Source organism: Pleurodeles waltl, chromosome 12, assembly GCF_031143425.1.
Source record: "Pleurodeles waltl isolate 20211129_DDA chromosome 12, aPleWal1.hap1.20221129, whole genome shotgun sequence".
Taxonomy (NCBI): Eukaryota; Metazoa; Chordata; class Amphibia; order Caudata; family Salamandridae; genus Pleurodeles; species Pleurodeles waltl.
Window position 1 is genome coordinate 31,528,005 of NC_090451.1, and position 16,025 is coordinate 31,544,029.

The following is a 16,025-nucleotide window of genomic DNA, read 5'->3' on the forward strand; positions in this document are numbered from 1 at the left end:
AGCAGGAGAGGTGCAGAGGACCCCTCCTCTCTGGTGAGGACTGTAGGTCTGTGTGTAAAGCAGGGGAGGTGCAGAGGGCACCTACTCCCTGGTGAGGAAGGTAGGTCTGTGAGTAAAGCAGGGGAGGTGCAGAGGACCCCTCCTCCCTGGTGAGGACTGTAGGTCTGTGAGTAAAGCAGGGGAGGTGCAGAGGACCCCTCCTCAAGGGTGAGGACTGTAGGTCTGTGAGTAAAGCAGGGGAGGTGCAGAGGGCACCTACTCCCTGGTGAGGACTATAGGTCTGTGAGTAAAGCAGGGGATGTGCAGAGGGTACCTCCTCCCCTGTGAGGACTGAAGGTCTGTGAGTAAAACAGGGGAGGTGCAGAGGACCCCTCCTCTCTGGTGAGGACTGTAGGTCTGTGAGTAAAGCAGGGGATGTGCAGGGGGCCCCTCTTCCCTGGTGAGGACTGTAGGTCTGTGAGTAAAGCAGGGGAGGTGCAGAGGACCCCTTCGCCCATGTGAGGACTGTAGGTCTGTGAGTAAAGCAGGGGAGGTGCAGAGGGCATCTACTCCCTGGTGAGGACTGTAGGTCTGTGAGTAAAGCAGGGGGGGTGCAGAGGACCCCCTTGCCCCGGCGAGGACTGTAGGTCTGTGAGTAAAGCATGGGAGGTGCAGAGGACCCCACCTCCCTGGTGAGGACTGCAGGTCTGTGAGTAAAGCAGGGGAGGTGCAGAGGACCCCTCCTCTCTGGTGAGGACTGTACGTCTGTGCGTAAAGCAGGGGAGGTGCAGAACACCCCTCCTCCCTGGTGAGGACTGAAGGTCTGTGAGTAAAGCAGGGGAGATGCAGAGGACCCTTCCGCCCTGGTGAGGACTGTAGGTCTGTGAGTAAAGCAGGGGAGGTGCAGAGGACCCCTCCTCAAGGGTGAGGACTGTAGGTCTGTGAGTAAAGCAGGGGAGGTGCAGAGGGCACCTACTCCCTGGTGAGGAAGGTAGGTCTGTGAGTAAAGCAGGGGAGGTGCAGAGGACCCCTCCTCCCTGGTGAGGACTGTAGGTCTGTGAGTAAAGCAGGGGAGGTGCAGAGGACCCCTCCTCAAGGGTGAGGACTGTAGGTCTGTGAGTAAAGCAGGGGAGGTGCAGAGGGCACCTACTCCCTGGTGAGGACTATAGGTCTGTGAGTAAAGCAGGGGATGTGCAGAGGGTACCTCCTCCCCTGTGAGGACTGAAGGTCTGTGAGTAAAACAGGGGAGGTGCAGAGGACCCCTCCTCTCTGGTGAGGACTGTAGGTCTGTGAGTAAAGCAGGGGAGGTGCAGAGGACCCCTCCGCCCCGATGAGGACTGTAGGTCTGTGAGTAAAGCAGGGGATGTGCAGGGGGCTGCTCCTCCCTGGTGAGGACTGTAGGTCTGTGAGTAAAGCAGGGGAGGTACAGACGCCCCCTTCTCAAGGGTGAGGACTGTAGGTCTGTGAGTAAAGCAGAGGAGGTGCAGAGGACCCCTCCTCCCTGGTGAGGACTGTAGGTCTGTGAGTAAAGCAGGTCTGTGAGTAAAGCAGGTCTGTGTGTAAAGCAGGGAGGTGCAGAGGACCCCTTCGCCCCAGTGAGGACTGTAGGTCTGTGAGTAAAGCAGGGGAGGTGCAGAGGACCCCTCCTCCCCGGTGAGGACTGTAGGTCTGTGAGTAAAGCAGGGGGGGTGCAGAGGATCCCTCCTTTCTGGTGGGGACTGTAGGTCTGTGAGTAAAGCAGGGGAGGTGCAGAGGACTCCTCCTCCCTGGTGAGGACTGTAGGTCTGTGAGTAAAGCAGGGGAGGTGCAGAGGACCCCTCCTCTCTTGTGAGGACTGTAGGTCTGTGAGTAAAGCATGGGAGGTGCAGAGGACACCTACTCCGCGGCGAGGACTGTACGTCTGTGAGTAAAGCAGGGGAGGTGCAGAGGACCCCTACTCCCTAGTGAGGACTATAGGTCTGTGAGTAAAGCAGGGGAGGTGCTGAGGACCCCTCCGCCCCGGCGAGGACTGTAGGTCTGTGAGTAAAGCAGGGGCGGTGCAGAGGACCCCTTCTCCCTGGTGAGGTCTGTACGTATGTGAGTAAAGCAGGGGAGGTGCAGAGGACCCCTCCTCCCTGGTGAGGTCTGTAGGTCTGTGAGTAAAGCAGGGGAGGTGCAGAGGACCCCTCCTCCCTGGTGAGGTCTTTAGGTCTGTGAGTAAAGCAGGGGAGGTGCAGAGGACCCCTCCTCCCTGGTGAGGACTGTAGGTCTGTGAGTAAAGCAGGGACGGTGCAGAGGGTACCTCCTCCCCTGTGAGGACTGAAGGTCTGTGAGTAAAACAGGGGAGGTGCAGAGGACCCCTCCTCTCTGGTGAGGACTGTAGGTCTGTGAGTAAAGCAGGGGAGGTGCAGAGGACCCCTCCGCCCCGATGAGGACTGTAGGTCTGTGAGTAAAGCAGGGGATGTGCAGGGGGCTGCTCCTCCCTGGTGAGGACTGTAGGTCTGTGAGTAAAGCAGGGGAGGTACAGACGCCCCCTTCTCAAGGGTGAGGACTGTAGGTCTGTGAGTAAAGCAGAGGAGGTGCAGAGGACCCCTCCTCCCTGGTGAGGACTGTAGGTCTGTGAGTAAAGCAGGTCTGTGAGTAAAGCAGGTCTGTGTGTAAAGCAGGGAGGTGCAGAGGACCCCTTCGCCCCGGTGAGGACTGTAGGTCTGTGAGTAAAGCAGGGGAGGTGCAGAGGACCCCTCCTCCCCGGTGAGGACTGTAGGTCTGTGAGTAAAGCAGGGGGGGTGCAGAGGATCCCTCCTTTCTGGTGGGGACTGTAGGTCTGTGAGTAAAGCAGGGGAGGTGCAGAGGACTCCTCCTCCCTGGTGAGGACTGTAGGTCTGTGAGTAAAGCAGGGGAGGTGCAGAGGACCCCTCCTCTCTTGTGAGGACTGTAGGTCTGTGAGTAAAGCATGGGAGGTGCAGAGGACACCTACTCCGCGGCGAGGACTGTACGTCTGTGAGTAAAGCAGGGGAGGTGCAGAGGACCCCTACTCCCTAGTGAGGACTATAGGTCTGTGAGTAAAGCAGGGGAGGTGCTGAGGACCCCTCCGCCCCGGCGAGGACTGTAGGTCTGTGAGTAAAGCAGGGGCGGTGCAGAGGACCCCTCCTCCCTGGTGAGGTCTGTACGTATGTGAGTAAAGCAGGGGAGGTGCAGAGGACCCCTCCTCCCTGGTGAGGTCTGTAGGTCTGTGAGTAAAGCAGGGGAGGTGCAGAGGACCCCTCCTCCCTGGTGAGGTCTTTAGGTCTGTGAGTAAAGCAGGGGAGGTGCAGAGGACCCCTCCTCCCTGGTGAGGACTGTAGGTCTGTGAGTAAAGCAGGGACGGTGCAGAGGACCCCTCCTCCCTGGTGAGGTCTGTACGTATGTGAGTAAAGCAGGGGATGTGCAGGGGACCCCTCCTCCCTGGTGAGGACTGTAGATCTCTGAGTAAAGCAGGGGAGGTGCTGAGGTGTGTGAGTAAAGCGGTGGTATGTGGAGTCCCCGTGAGGACTGCAGGTCTGTGAGTAAAGCAGATGTGCTGAGGTGTGTGAGTAAAGCAGGTGGTATGTGGGGTTCCCGGTGAGGACTGCAGGTCTGTGAGTAAAAGAGGAGGTTCACAGAGTGCCTCCTCTACGTTCAGGGCTTCAGGGTGCAGCAAGGTGGCCTGAGGCAGGAAGGAGCTTTGAGAGGCCTGCAGGCCAAAGGTGGTCAGTAGAGCATGAAATGTGGATTCGTGCTCCCCTTCTCTACCTCGCAGAGGCCTGTCCTACTAGAACCTACTCTGGAACCCAGCTCCATGGGGCTCCCTCCTCAGATATGCCACTTGCCATGCACCTCAGTGGGTGGCTGCTGGCACCACAGCCACAGAGGGGTGTGCCATCCTCGGGTGAGCACATTCGGGGGCACCGGAGCCTGTCGCTTTGTTTCAGTCTCTGCGGGCGGGGTGTGGCCATCCTGTAAAGATGCTGCTGAACTTAAAGTCTCGTAACTTCCTTTTTCTGCGCACAGTCACTCCTTTCTGGCAGGAGCCGGGTGGGGTTCAAAGACACTGACTCACCTTCTGACACTCACCGAAACCTGGTCCCTCAGGGCGGTGACCTGCCGCACCCCTCGCGGGGCATTGGGACCTCTAAGCGCTTTAGAACCAGGTGAGTCAACAAAGTCTCTTCTTCAGCAGAAAAATCACGAATCGAAAATAAGTGCCCTCAGTGGAGCTGGTGACCCCTGGCATCTGCAGGGTCCACACGTTGGAAGAGCTGGCGTGGGCCAATCTTACAAGAATAGAAAGAGATTAGAAAAACAGAGACCTCCGCAAGCACGCAGACCCCAGCAGCCGGTGCACAAACCTCTCGAGCCATACAGACTGGGCATAGGGGAAAGGCGTGCGGTGGGGTATGGCAGCACTTAATGCGGCCGGTCCCTTGCGCGCCGAGAGGATCGCCAAGGTCACCTCTCTGGCCTGTCTCTGCATCCTCACCCTTTACAGCATCCAGAGGTCCCCGCGGCTCCTGTGCGCAAGATGGGAGTGGGCGCCTGGGAAAGGAGGATGGGAGGCTAAATAAATGGGTGGGGGAGATTTCTGGATTATTTGTCAAGAGTTCAGGCCAGTTAGAAGCCAGGGCTCTTGATGGTTCGGTCCGATAGGCTCCCTGGAGCCCAAGGCACTGCTCTTCACACTTTTGGGGATGAACAGAGAGACATCTCAGCAATGAAAGTGACTCCTTGGGGTGCTGCATTTGTGTCAGAATTGGGGGTGGTGGCAGAAGGGGAAGCCACCGGACAGGTAAGGCGAGCTGGATCACTCACTCACATCCATCATCTCCTTCATGCACGAGGGTGGAGGCTGCAGGAGCTCACTCACTTACCGAGGTTCACAGCGCCCACTCTAGCTAGTCTGGGACAGGGTGTGTAAATGGGCACTACAGGCACACACCTGCAGGTGAAGCAAGGACAGGGGGGCCATCGCTGAGCCGGGGCATCTGTCTAGGTGTTGGAGTGCACCTGCAGGTGAGGCAGGGGGTGGTCCGGACATCCAGGACATGCATCTGGGCAAGGGTAGCTTTGGATGACCTGGGAGCAGGGCATGCATCTGGGCACGGGTAGCTTTGGATGACCTAGGAGCAGGGCGTGCATCTGGGCAAGGGTAGCTTTGGATGACCTGGGAGCAGGGCGTGCATCTGGGCACGGGTAGCTTTGGATGACCTGGGAGCAGGGCGTGCATCTGGGCACGGGTAGCTTTGGATGACCTGGGAGCAGGGCATGCATCTGGGCACGGTAGCTGGGCACGGGTAGCTTTGGATGACCTGGGAGCCGGGCGTGCATCTGGGCAAGGGTAGCTTTGGATGACATGGGAGCAGGGCATGCATCTGGGCACGGGTAGCTTTGGATGACCTGAGAGCAGGGCGTGCATCTGGGCACGGGTAATTTTGGATGACGTGGGAGCAGGGCGTGCACCTGGGCACGGGTAGCTTTGGATGACCTGGGACAAGGCATGCATCTGGGCACGGGTAGCTTTGGATGACCTGGGCACAGGGCATTCATCTGGGCACGGGTAGCTCTGGATGAACTGGGGGCAGGGCGTGCATCTGGGCATGGGTAGCTTTGGATGAGGTGGGAGCAGGGCATGCATAGGGGAACGGGTAGCTTTGGATGACCTGGGAGCAGGGCGTGCACCTGGGCACGGATAGCTTTGGATGACCTGGGAGCAGGGCGTGCATCTGGGCACGGGTAGCTTTGGATGACCCGGTACAGTGCGTGCACCTGGGCACGGGTAGCTTTGGATGACCTGGGAGCAGGGCATGCACCTGGGCACGGGTAGCTTTGGATGACCTGGGGGCAGGGCGTGCATCTGGGCACGGGTAGCTTTGGATGACCTGGGAGCAGGGCACGCATCTGGGCACGGGTAGCTTTGGATGACCTGGGAGCAGGGCGTGCATCTGGCCAAGGGTAGCTTTGGATGACCTGGGAGCAGGGCACGCATCTGGGCACGGGTAGCTTTGGATGACCTAGGAGCAGGGCGTGCATCTGGGCACGGGTAGCTTTGGATGACCTGGGAGCAGGGCACGCATCTGGGCACAGGTAGCTTTGGATGACCTGGGATCAGGGCGTGTGTATGGGCACTACAGGCACACACCTGCAGGTGAAGCAGGGACAGAGGGGCCATTATTGAGTCTGGGCATGTCTCTAGGTGTTGGAGTGCACCTGCAAGTGAAGCAGGGGGTGGTCCGGACATGGAGGACATGCATCTGGGCACAGGTAGCTTTGGATGACCTGGTACAGGACATGCATCTGGGTACCGCCGTCCAACACCTGCAGGTGAAGCAGGGAGACAGGATTACCTGGACGCAGGACCCGCAAGTGAGCAAGGGGCGTATCTGGCTAGCGTCGGCTATGCTATATGGATTTCTAAAGCGCATGGCTACCCGTTGGCTTCGCAGCACTAGGTAAGACATAGCGGTGCTTCGGGAGTAGTAGAGAAACACAGCTGTCAGCTATCTGCAGGCTGGCACCAGAGACTTCTGGATCCCACTGAGCACATCACACGGGGGCGCACTCCCTTAGGTAAGGGGCTCCCTTAAACATGGCGCTGGGCCCTTCAGTGTTGCGGTGGGGTGAAAGCTCCTCCCAGGGGTAGATGGCTTTGCAGGAGGCTCCTGGGGACAGGGGTGGAGAGGAACAGCCAGGTTACCTGACTTTGGGGGGGTCTCCCCCCGTGGCACACCTGGATGGGGACGGTGAGCCTTCCCACTTTCTCATCTGGGTACACGACTGGGCACGTGCGTCCTGGAACCACACATGGCGACGCGTTAGGAAGCGGGAGGGTTCTTTCTGACACGAGCAGCATTACGAAAACATGCTCTCGCTGAAAAACAAATTACAGGATAAAACGTGACGCTGCGTAAATCAGATGGGAAGTTACTCAAGAGACAAGAAAAACTGTAACCTCGCCCGGTCAAGAGCCTCGCCGCTCCGATGGTTTGGTGCCACCCGCGCTCGAGAGGTTCCTCGCCTCTGTTTCCGCCCGTTTGAGGTCGACAACATGATTAGCCCTGAGTTAAAAATGTGAAAAAGTGCTTTTTTCATGATATCAAATAGAAGAACTCGGGCATCGGGAGCTACGTAGGATCATAGGGGGTTACTCAGAGTTTGGCACACAGGTTACAGTCCAACGAGGGCGGCGGAGCACCCCGGGACCAAACTGAGAGTCCACCCGCTCTGTTTAGAGTTTAATGCACTTTCTGTTCCTATCAGTCGAGCCCCCACAGTCCCCTTCGATGGCGGGAACCTTGCATCAACTTTAAGGCAGACATCAGGCCTTCGGAGTAAGAATTTGAAATCTCCCGCCCTATTTAGGATGGACAGTCTGATGTACTTTTTGCCTGCTCTGGCCAGCCAAGAAAAGGCCTGTCCTGAACAGCAAGAAAACAAGCATTTGTAATGTAATAGGTCTAACATTTTTCTGAGTTAGAGCTACTGACATTGTAAATTCATAACTGGACTTTCCTTGCTACATAAATTGGTCAACCCTGCCTCATAATTTCATATTTTCTTGCCACATAATTCCAGTGGCCCAGCATTCAACTAAAGCACTTCCATTTACCCTCTTCCTCTAGCTTAAAACATATACAATTATCATATAAACCTATATCAGAAATAAACTTTTGGCATTAGAGTGTAATGCTTAAAACACCATAAAAAAAATATCACTTGGGACGGATTGGAGGGTGAAAGGAAAGAGGGAGTCGGGAGTAAAGATGGAGAGGACAAGTGGCGTAGGAACGATGTCACGGGCCCTGGAGTAAGAAAGGAGAATGGTTGACTTCAATTTCAGTAGGAAAATACAGCAGTAATTAGAGTTGAGTGAGGTCCGTGGGTCTCTGGGACCTCGTGCCACTTCACCTGTTGCACTATTGATAACTAGGCCTCAGGAGAGAAAGCGGATGGGGCAGAAAAAGAGAAGTGAAAAGAATACAATAGACCAAAGGAAGAAAGATAAGTGGTCAAAAAGAAATAAAAGAAAGAAGGCAAAGAAATAACGAGAACATGGAAACACAACTAGAGGAAAAAAAGAGCAAATGTGTGAGACAAAAGAAAAAAGGGAAGGAAGCTAGCGAACGAAAGAGAAAGGAAAACATAATGAAAGAAGTGTGAAAAGAAAGAGAAAAATGAACATTAGAGAAAAAAAGAGAGCTAGTGAGAGAAACAAGCAGTGAAAGAACCAGGGCAAGTATGTACTGACGCATTTCCCACCAACACAGAATGGGAAAACCATTTTGAAACTTCGGGTCCCAACAAGTAACTTGTGGCTTCCACTTAAAGACGGAAAAAGAGGGATTTATAGTAAAACGTGAATTGATAAGTAAAAATAAGAAAAACACCAGAGAAAGGAAGGAAGAAAGATGTAAAAAATAAAAAAGTGAAAGTACACACACTGAGTCAAAGGAAAGAGCAAATAAAAAAGACAAAGAAAGAATGCAGGGAAGAGAAAAAAATAATGACAGGATGAACGCCTGATGAAGAAAAAAGAGAAGAACAAAACAAGGAAAGAAATAACCAAGTTTTTGCGAGTTTGAAAGAGGAGGTAGCAAGAGGAAGATGGAATTAAAAAAGGGAGAGGAGTAGTAATAAACAGTTGAAAGAAAGAGCAAAACTGTTAATGTGTGAATTTTAAGAGCTGGAAAGAGAAAAGTGGGGGAGAAAGAAAACATTGAGAGTAAACAAAGTAAAGGAAAGAACGGAGTGAGATAGGTGAAACAGACCCTCCCAAATGAAGACCGCAGCCAAGAATAGATTTAATTAGCTCCTCCACATCCTCAAACAGAAGTCAGAGTGTGGAACAGCAGGGGGCGCTGCAGAACAGCAGGAGGTGCATTAGCAGAGTTGTATCTGAACCCCAATACAGCAATATTGGGCACTTCAGATCAGGATTGGGGGTACAGACAGAGCTGTGGCCCAGTGATGGAATAACAGAAAGGCAGCACTTGAAGAATGAGAAACTGAGTGCTGTGTAATTCCTGGGATTGGAATAATAGGGCGCTGCAGGTTAGGGTTGAGGTGCACTGACAGAGTTCTATGTGGGCTGCAGTACTGGAATAGTAACAGCACACAAGGTCCGAAGTGAGGTATGTTAATGGAGCTGTGTGTGGAACCTAGTATTGGCGTGCCAGGTGTTGCTGAGTGTTAGCCTGGAGGTGCCCTGGTGAAGCTGCGAGTGGGGCCCAGCATGGGAGTGGCATTGCCTCTGAACCACAGAAACGAGGAGTCCTGGAGGGCGTGTGTGTGAGCCTTAGCACTGAGAAGAAATGTGCACTGAATGTTAGAATTGATGGATTCTGGCGGAGCTGTGGCGATTCCCATCAACAGTGGCATTGGATGTTAGACTTGAGGTGCAGTGGCTGAGCTGTGGATAGCTCTTGCACTTGGCAGTGGGATTGAATGTTAGAATTTAACTGCTGTAATGGAACTGTATGTGAGCGGGGTCCCAGTATAGAAAAGGAGGTGACCTCGCCGGGGTAGAACTGAGGTGTGCCCGAGGTCCCAGTACTGAAACAGCGGTGTGTACTGACTGTAAGAACTGAGGTGCTCTGGCAGACAGCATGTGCTGGGGTTCTGGCGCTGTCACGGCTGAAAGGCTTGGAGTGTGTGAACTGAGGTGCACTGATGGAGCTGCGCCCGAGGTCCCAGTACTGGAGCAGCAGAGTGTACTGACTGTAAGAACAAGGTCCTCTAGCATGCAGCGTGTGTGGGGTTCCTGGCAGTGGCATGGCTGAGGGGCTTGGAGTGTGTGAACTGAGGTGTACTGATGGAGATGCGCCTGAGGTCCCAGTACTGGAGCAGCAGTGTGTACTGACTGTAAGAACGGAGGTGCTCTGCAGACAGCATGTGTGGGGTTCTGGAACTGTCACGGCTGAGAGGCATGGAGTGTGTGAACTGCGGGCACTGATGGAACTGCACCTAAGGTCCTAGTACTGGAGCAGCAGTGTACTGACTGCAAGAACTGAGGTGCTCTTCCTGTCACTGGCACAGCTGAGGGCTTGGAGTGTGTAAACTGAGGTGCACTGATGGAGCTGCGAGTGGGATCCCAGTAGGGAGCAGAAGTGGGCACTGTCTCTAAGGATTGCAGAGCCCTGGTAGAGCTCTGTGCCTAGGCTATAAGCAATTACAAGCGATCCCTCGCCCTTGCTCTCAGCACACAGGCAGGCACACTTGGTAAAGAAAATCCAAGCCAAGGAAGGGCAGGAGCCAGGCAGCTGAGAGAGGGTGCAGTGAGCCCACAAAGACAAAATATGACCAAGATAACAGCCTGATGTATAGCCTTGTTTACAGCTAAGCTCAGAGGAAGAATGCTCTGCAAATGAAAAGGGAAGCTTCCCTGGACAGGAGCTGGAAACAAAATAAAAAAAAAGTCCCCTACAGACCAGATAAACAGAATAAAGCATAATTATACTGTAGTTTGTCCCTGCTCCCGCACAGAAGAAGGAGGGACAAAGAGGTATGACTAACCACTAGCAAGCAAGGATTTTTAAATGACACTGAAACTAACAAATGAAATAGCTGGAAGCCCACAGGAGAAGAATACTTAAAAGTTTGCAAGAAGTCGTACGCTTACGCTCTACCTAGAAATTACCCCAACACCCTGGGAGAAAACTCCCAGGGGCATGAGTTATCTGTTTTTCTAAAACAAATTAAAAGTTTAGGAGTGTATGTTTGAAAAACAACAAGGTTTGTAGGAGGGCTGTATGAGACATGGTAGCTTCTCAGCAAACTTATGGTGAAATTCGAGAAGCCCCTGTAGCAGAGCCTCCTCTCAAAGCATCGAGGTCTCTGTAAGGCAGACAGAGATATCTAAATATGCCTTTCCTGCCCTGCTGGAGCAAAGTACAAGCTGTCACACTCAAAATTATCCTCATAATTATTACATATATATCTTGCAACAGCACTGATTAGATATTACAGACTGCACTTGGGCACTCATTTGTTTAGTTTATCCCAAACCTGGACCCGCCAGTGACACTCTAAAAGCCTCCCATATCACAGAGAAGTTGAAAAACCTCGAATGGGAGTGCGTTTAATCCGAGCCTCTACTTTCAAAACAGGAACCAGGCTTTGGAGGTGTTTCAAGCTTGTCCATTATTACTCGTATAAGTCAGTGTCTTTACCACATGCCACAGTCAAGACTGTTCATTCCCAGGGGTTTGGCTTCCACTGGAGCATCAGGTGCAGTGGCACAGGGGCCCAGAGGCCAGAGGGGCTCACTGAACCCTGATTACTGCTGTATTTCTCAGTTTAAGCAGCGGTCAGAGGTCCCCTTTCCTTCCTTGCACTAAGGCCCTTGGCACACTGGCTGTGCCGCGGTTCATCCTTTGTTTTAGGCCGGGCTTGGGTGCCACGGTGCAATCAGGGGCAAAAGAGCTGCCGCTGTTCTAGTGTCCTGGACCCTGCTCCTGGTGGACACAAAATGCATAACAAGCAAACGCCTTTGGCTCTTGACTCGCAGGGCAGTGAAATGGAGAGGTCCAAAGATTAATCATGGATGCAAGGCATCTCCTCGCACAACGGGTGGTGACCTAGGCGGTCAAGTCCATGACCGCCAGGGCGGAGGGCAGCGGAAGCACCGCCAACAGGCTGGGGGTGCTTCCTGGGCTATTCTGACCGCAGCGGTAAAGCCGCGGTCAGAAAAGGGGAACTAGCGGTTTCCCGCCGGTTTTCCCCTGGCCCAGGGAATCCGCCATGGCGGCGCTGCTTGCAGCGCCGCCATGGGGATTCCGACCCCCTTCCCGCCAGCCTGTTTCTGGCGGTCTTCACCGCCAGAAACAGGATGGCGGGAACGGGTGTCGTGGGGCCCCTGCACTGCCCATGCCACTGGCATGGGCAGTGCAGGGGCCCCCTCACAGGGCCCCATACAGATTTTCACTGTCTGCTTAGCAGACAGTGAAAATCGCGACGGGTGCCACTGCACCCATCGCACCCCTGCAACTCCGCCGGCTCCATTCGGAGCCGGCTTCCTCGTTGCAGGGGCTTTCTCGCTGGGCCGGCGGGCGACCTTTTGGCGGTTGCCCGCCGGCCCAGCGGGAAAGTTGGAATGGCCGCCGCGGTCTTTTGACCGCGGGGCGGTCATTCGGCGGTAACCGCATGGCGGGCGGCGACCACCGCCCGCCGCGGTCAGAATGACCGCCCTAGTGCTTTGGAGTAGTATTGAATCCACAATGTTCTCACGGGTCCTTGCAAGCTGATGAGATGCGCCCCTCCTCTGCTGGACAGACTGTCCTCTGTAGCATATATGCAAGGACCCCTCTTCACAGCAGGGGGGTGGTTGGCCTCCCTTCAAGGCATTCCAGCAGCACTTTGAGTGGTAGAAAAGGCCTAGGCTCAGTCCGAGGCTTAATAGGAAGGCAGGAGTCAAGCAGACTCTAGTGCTGGACATCAGCGATAAGTCCTAGAACACTGGACTGGTCAGGAAAGAGTGGTTCATATCCACAGAACTGTACAATTATATCTTGTGTATTGTCCCTTCAGGAGAATCTAGGATGCCTTCTGCACAAAGCTGGTCAAAGGGATGGCACTTTTGGTGCCCCCTCGACCCCTGAGACAGGCTCCAGATTCTCAGGCCATTGAACAGGCAGAGCCCTCAGTGAAACTGAATAATTGACGTGCTCACCTAAGCAAAACTCTAAATTTTAACTTGCCAGGAGATCAACATAGGGTAGAGTGCACGCCTTCCAGAGCCACGTGGCAGCATCATCATAGTTTAAAAAAAGTAATATGTGGAATGCTTCAATCAACCTTGGCCACTGGTAGTTACATGAGCACTCGTTTTCTGCACGGCATGCTACTTCAGAGACCAGTCATATGCAAATCAGCCTTGGTCCTGCTCCAGTAGGAACAGTCCACCCCCAAACTACCAGGCCAGGTTTCCTCCACATGGGAACACACCCAACTCATGCTGATTTTGGCAGCATCATGGCTGTCGATTTTGGTGTGTTCTGATACTTGAATGCAGTCTCCGGTAATGGAGACCAGGCGACATGTGATCTTTTAGTTTATTCATATGTCACCAAAACTCAGTTCTGTCAGGAGAAATCTGTTACTCCTCTTTTACCAAATGCAACCTTTTTTCTTTTGTCTCACCCTTGCAACTCTTTTCCTGTCCCAGGATGGTGCTGCCCCAGTTCTGCTTTTTAGCGAAGGGGACCCTCAATACACGGAGCAGGACTAAACTCTCTGGTTCTGCTGATGCGGAGGTGTCTTAGAACACACGTATTTTAAAATATGTACAATAAATGTGTCCCTTTGTGTGTGTCAGGTTTGAAATGTCCAGGAACGGCCAGAAACAGAGCTGCAATAGTAATTTTTGGTTCGTAACTCAGGTCCCTCTCAAGGCTTTTTGGTACAATTGAGGGTACTCCTCTTATTGGCTATTTCAGCTGTGATTGTTGTGAACAAGAAGTTGTTCCTTGGTTAAAATTTGACAAATTAATGAGTATATTCAAACTAATTGATGTGTTGGCAAGCCACTGGCTGCCTGACACTTGCTTTGCCTGTGGACATACCCCTTGTGCACCGAGCCCTCCCTGCTGCCAGCTCTCCCTGTACATCTGAGCATTATCCTCTTTTATTGTCTCTGTCTCCACAGACTGCTTGCCTCAAAGGACCTCATCGCAACTCCGTGGCTGCGGCTCCTTCTCCGCACCTCCGACAACAATGGGTTTGGACCACGGCCTGGACATCTGCCTGCAGTTTGTTGCCAAGAAGAACGTCAATATCATCCTCCTGCATTACAACGTGACTGGGAAGTTGGGCCGGCGTAAACCACAGGCAGACGAGGGCATGGACATCTTGAAGCTACTCTTCATTGCCATCAGCTGCCTGATCGTACTGGAGAATCTGCTGGTCCTCCTGGCCATCGTGAAGTACATGCGCTTCCGCCGCTGGGTCTCCTACTGCATCGCCAACATCACACTGAGTGACCTCTTGGCGGGCGTTGCTTACCTCTTCAACCTCTGCATGTCTGGCAGCATGACCTTCCGGATAAGCCTGAACTGGTGGTTCTTCAGAGAGGGGGTCCTTTTTGTGGCCCTGGCTGCCTCCATCTTCAGCCTCCTCATCACTGCTGTGGAGCGCTACACCACCATGGTTAGGCCCATTGCCGAGAAGGAGATCACCAAAACGATCCGTGTCTACGGTCTCATCGGCTTATGCTGGCTGTTGGCCATCGTTATCGGAATGCTGCCACTGCTAGGGTGGAATTGTGTGTGTGACTTCCAGGAGTGTTCCAGCCTCCTGCCACTTTACTCCAAGAAGTACATTCTAGTCTGCGTTATAGTGTTCAGCCTCATCTTGCTTGGAATCATTTTGCTGTACGGCTCCATCTACCACCTGGTGAAGGCCAGTGCCACGCGGGCAAGCATTACCAATCAGCGAAAAAAGTCGTTCAAACTTCTGAAGACTGTTCTGATGGTCCTGGGAGCCTTCATCGTCTGCTGGAGTCCGCTCTTTGCCCTCCTGCTCTTGGATGTTTTCTGTCAGTCCCTGACTTGTGACCACCTCCGAGGGATGGACTGGGCCCTGGCCCTGGCTGTGCTAAACTCAGCAATTAACCCTCTTATTTACTCCTGTGGCAGCATGGAGGTGCGCAAGGCCGTCCTCAAACTCCTCTGCTGCCTCTGCATCCGAGCAGGTGTCAAGGGCCCGTCAGACTGCTTAGTTTTCAGTGACATCACCTCAGGGTCATCAGATTGCTCACGACGCCACCGTGATAGCGTGAGGCTGTCCAGAGCACTTAGCATCAGATCCAAGGAGCCACTGACCAGTATCTCCAGCGTTCAAAGTGCCTGAGCCAGGAACTTAACTTTTACTTGAATCAATCCATTGGGGCTCTGGTACTTTTCATTGCATACGCAAATTACTTGCCACAGGGAGTGGGTTTGTGATGGAAGTTATCCTTAATGAAATGGAAGCCTTAGTTTTTAGTCAGTCAAAGACAAAGTGAAAGGAAAATCAGTGGCATTGGACAACTGTGAAAAAGGACAACCCCTGAAACCGTAAACGGTTTGGCTGCAAGTGGGCGGAATGTCTGCATTCTTGATAAATAGCATACAATTGTACAGAGAAATATTGTTATAAACTTCTTGTATCGCTCATAAATCCTTACAATGACAAAGTTCAGTATTTCTTGGTTGAAACTGATAAATGCATTTTGACTCTCGCTGCCTTCTTTGCTGTTTGTATTTTGAAGTCACTTCGAGGGCGCCCTGTCTTTCTTTTGAATACTTGGGTTGCTTTGATCAGGTGTGTCTTAGATACTGTTTTCCATGAACAGTTTAATAAGGACCCAGTCCAAGCAAAGTTTCTGCATATAGACTGCTCAGCAAGTTGTGACTCAGCAGGCACCTCTACGTCCAATAGCCGGGTAGTGTAGCACACTTGTCTGATGACACTGACTGTGAAATCCTCATCGGCAAAGAGATCAGATGGAGCTCATTCCAGTGGAGAGCACTTTGCCCTCTAGGTAAATGGGAGCGGGAACACTGGTTCAGAGATGATGGTTTGTACCAATAGTTTAAAAACATGATCACTATTTCCAAACACTCCTGAGTGTTGAGTGGTGTAAAATGGAATTACATTGTCAGACTATGTTAGAAAGTCACAGTGCACCCACCCCTTGGCTTTTCTTTTACAAACCTGTACATTCTCTTATGTGTATTCTTTATTTTCTACAGCTGAACCAGATGGATGATTTGTAAAAGTAAAGTTTGGAGAAAAAAAACAGAAAAAGTTAAAGTTTTTATAAAAAGGTTCCATGCATAAATATATTGGCAAATAAATGGGCATATAAAAGTGGCATTAACATAAGGCAATATTCACCCATTTTCTAACAAAAATAAAGATCTATTTTAAATCCTATATATCTTGGCCATCATATACCCTGACCCTAAAACCCAATGTGACACCATGTTTATCACAACCATAAGCTTTAAACTCCAGCCCCAACCACTAGAAGAACCAAAAAAAAACCATCCTAACGCTAAACCCCAGTCACAGATGTG

General features: G+C 52.6%; 1 protein-coding gene across 1 annotated transcript; it reads left to right on the top strand.

The window, feature by feature from the left end:
- Positions 1-3,987: 3,987 nt before the first annotated feature.
- Positions 3,988-15,184, top strand: S1PR4 (sphingosine-1-phosphate receptor 4). The gene is made up of 2 exons (XM_069217970.1): positions 3,988-4,127; positions 13,613-15,184. Exon 2 carries the CDS (start codon positions 13,681-13,683, stop codon positions 14,812-14,814), a length of 1,134 nt encoding a protein of 377 aa, XP_069074071.1. The 5' UTR covers positions 3,988-4,127; positions 13,613-13,680; the 3' UTR covers positions 14,815-15,184.
- The last annotated feature ends 841 nt before the right edge of the window (positions 15,185-16,025 follow it).

Coding starts and splice junctions, on each gene's coding strand:
- S1PR4 (XM_069217970.1), top strand. CDS start 13,681: ATGGGTTTGGACCACGGCCTGGACATCTGCCTGCAGTTTGTTGCCAAG.